The sequence below is a fragment of the Phoxinus phoxinus genome, assembly GCF_949152265.1.
Source record: "Phoxinus phoxinus genome assembly, chromosome: 15".
Taxonomy (NCBI): Eukaryota; Metazoa; Chordata; class Actinopteri; order Cypriniformes; family Leuciscidae; genus Phoxinus; species Phoxinus phoxinus.
In genome coordinates, this window is record NC_136890.1 from 33,962,172 (window position 1) to 33,964,671 (window position 2,500).

Genomic DNA, 2,500 nt, shown 5'->3' on the forward strand with positions numbered 1-2,500 from the left:
CTTACAGTTTATGAAAACCTCAAATTCAAAATTAGAATATTGTGAAAAGGTTTTCATAAGCTGTAATCCATAATCATCAAAATTATAACAAATAAAGGCTTGAAATATCTCACTTTGCATGTAATGAGTCTATATAATATATTAGTTTCACCTTTTAAGTTGAATTACTGAAATAAATGAACTTTTGCCGCATCTTCTCATTTGTCCAGCTTCTCCTGTGTTCTCTGTATGACTCTCAGGTTTTAAGGCTTTAATGATGAAGTTTGCTGTGAAGAACACGTCCTTTAACTCGCTGCCAAAGAAGAACTGAAGTGACTTTCAGAGATCGTCCAAACCCTGCAGAGATGAAGTGAGGAGGGCGAGGTGACCGCTGGACACTCACACACAGTAGTGCCCTAACTAGTGGTCACCTGATCTGGGTTCATTAAAGGTTGACGCTGATTAAGTTTTTTGTATTTAAGGTTTATGTAAATGTTAGGGTTGGTGATGTCACTAACCCGGGAGGAATGTCGTGTAGTTCCTACCAGCCGTTTGTTGTAGTTCTTAAAAAGCGATTTCTTTAAAAGCAAATATCTCCCTTTGCTCTGAACTTTGAGCGTTGTAACTTTGCAGATGTTGTTTATGATCAAACACAACATTACACACTCACTACAGCTAGAAAAGTCAAATCAGAATCAAACACAACAAGCTTTTCCTCAGATTACATGGAGTACTAGTGTAGTTTACACTCGTCAGGCTGTGTGTGTTATGACGTCTCGCTGACCGTGAGATGCTGACGTGTAATGGAGATGTTCAGTGGAGATGTGGGATCGAGCTCAACACACACACGCATGATTCAGCGCCGCGCCACAAGAGTGTCATTTACTTACATCTAACATTACGATCTGGCAGAACTTGTAGCTATTGTTTGCCCGGCGTAATCGCTCGGCTTTGTCCTTCGGTCTCAGCAGGCAGTAATTACCCATGATGCAGTGTGTGAACACATGCAGCTGCCGTGGCCTTTGTTTGGAGGGATCAGAGGGTTTATCTGCCACCATTACTGCATTATCTGTCCCACACACACACTGCTGGAGCTCAGTGTGTGTTCATGCGCCGCGCGGACAGAAACACACGTCAACACAGACGTACAGATATGAATATTGTGCATTGTTCTTCAAACAGAGGGGAGCAAAAGCCTGAGAGCGCAGAGAGTGTGTGTGGGGTTAATACTGCGAGCCTGGACATATAATCACGCTTAATTAAATATATAACGGAATATATTTGTTTATGTATTATTTTTTATTTATTTGGTTAATTATATCTATTCACTTATTCGTTTGATTCAATTATACAGGATAAATTAATTTAAACACATGTATTAAAATACATTATATAAATAAATAAATAATTACAGAATAAATAAACATAAAAGAATGAATAAATACATTTTAACTAGTAAGTTAAGATATTATTTAATTTAATTAATTAATTAATATATATTTATTATATATTTAACTAAATAAATTAAATTTAAATACAAAGCAAATAAAAAAAATAAAAAAATATGTAAAAGACATGCTTTGCCATGACAGTATGAAAGTTTTAGGGGGGGGGGGGGGATTATTATATTTATTTAATTAAACAAATAAACCACAAATAAATAAAAAAGTAAATAATAAATAAATAAATAAACAAATACTGTAAATAAAAGGTAAAAGACTGCTGCTTTGAAAGTATGAAAAGTTTAAATAAATAAAATAAATAAAATAAATAAAATAAATAAAATAAAATAAAGTAAAATAAATAAATATAAAACACTTTCACCATGAAGTCAAAGTCTTGGAATTCAGAATTTAAAAAATAAAATAAAATGTGAATAACTGTACTGTACTATAACTATAACACCATGATAGTAGTTAGGTCTTCAAGAGAAAACTGGCTGAGGACGGCGGCGGGTTAAAGTTCATGTCGATTGTAGAGGAAACACTGAGAAGATCACAAGCTCTCGTAGTCATTCGTCTTCATGTTTCAAACCGCAGTCTTACCGTGATCGGTGATCTTGCAGGACACCAGATACAGCTCCTTCAGACTCCGACCCTCCTTCGCGATGATCTCCACACATCTGGACACACAGCAGAGGGCAGACAGGGTTAAAGGTCAGTGAAGGTCATCTGCACATGCTCAGATCGGCTCGTTAATAAAGCCGCCGTAATTACATCACTCTGAGGCAGCACTGAAAGTGTAGGAGTTTAAACATGCAAATATATGGGAAGTTTTAGAATTTTTATAAACAAACAAATAAATACATGTTTTAAAATAAAGTAAAAATTCAAAATAAATACAATATAAAATAAAATATAAAAGACGGCTGATTTGCCATGATTTTAAAAATAAATAAATAAATACAAATAAAGTAAAACAAAAAAATAAAATAAAGTAAAACATTATAATAATAAAATACAATATAAAATAAAATCTAAAAGACAGCCAGTAGGCAAAGGATTTAGAAAAAAGAAAAAAG

At 33.9% G+C, this 2,500-nt stretch overlaps 1 protein-coding gene and 1 long non-coding RNA gene across 2 annotated transcripts in view; one reads left to right on the forward strand and one right to left on the reverse strand.

Moving 5' to 3' along the window:
* The window catches only part of fbxl17 (F-box and leucine-rich repeat protein 17), a 233,013-nt gene that overhangs the window by 62,602 nt on the left and 167,911 nt on the right, over window positions 1-2,500 (reverse strand). The window contains exon 8 of the mRNA XM_079636568.1: window positions 2,025-2,101. Coding sequence (XP_079492694.1) covers window positions 2,025-2,101 — 77 coding nt within the window. The remainder of the gene's footprint in view (window positions 1-2,024; window positions 2,102-2,500) is intronic.
* The window catches only part of LOC307011180, a 5,457-nt gene continuing 4,982 nt past the window's right edge, over window positions 2,026-2,500 (forward strand). Inside the window, exon 1 of the long non-coding RNA XR_013800366.1 lies at window positions 2,026-2,135. This is a non-coding gene — a long non-coding RNA (uncharacterized lncRNA). The remainder of the gene's footprint in view (window positions 2,136-2,500) is intronic.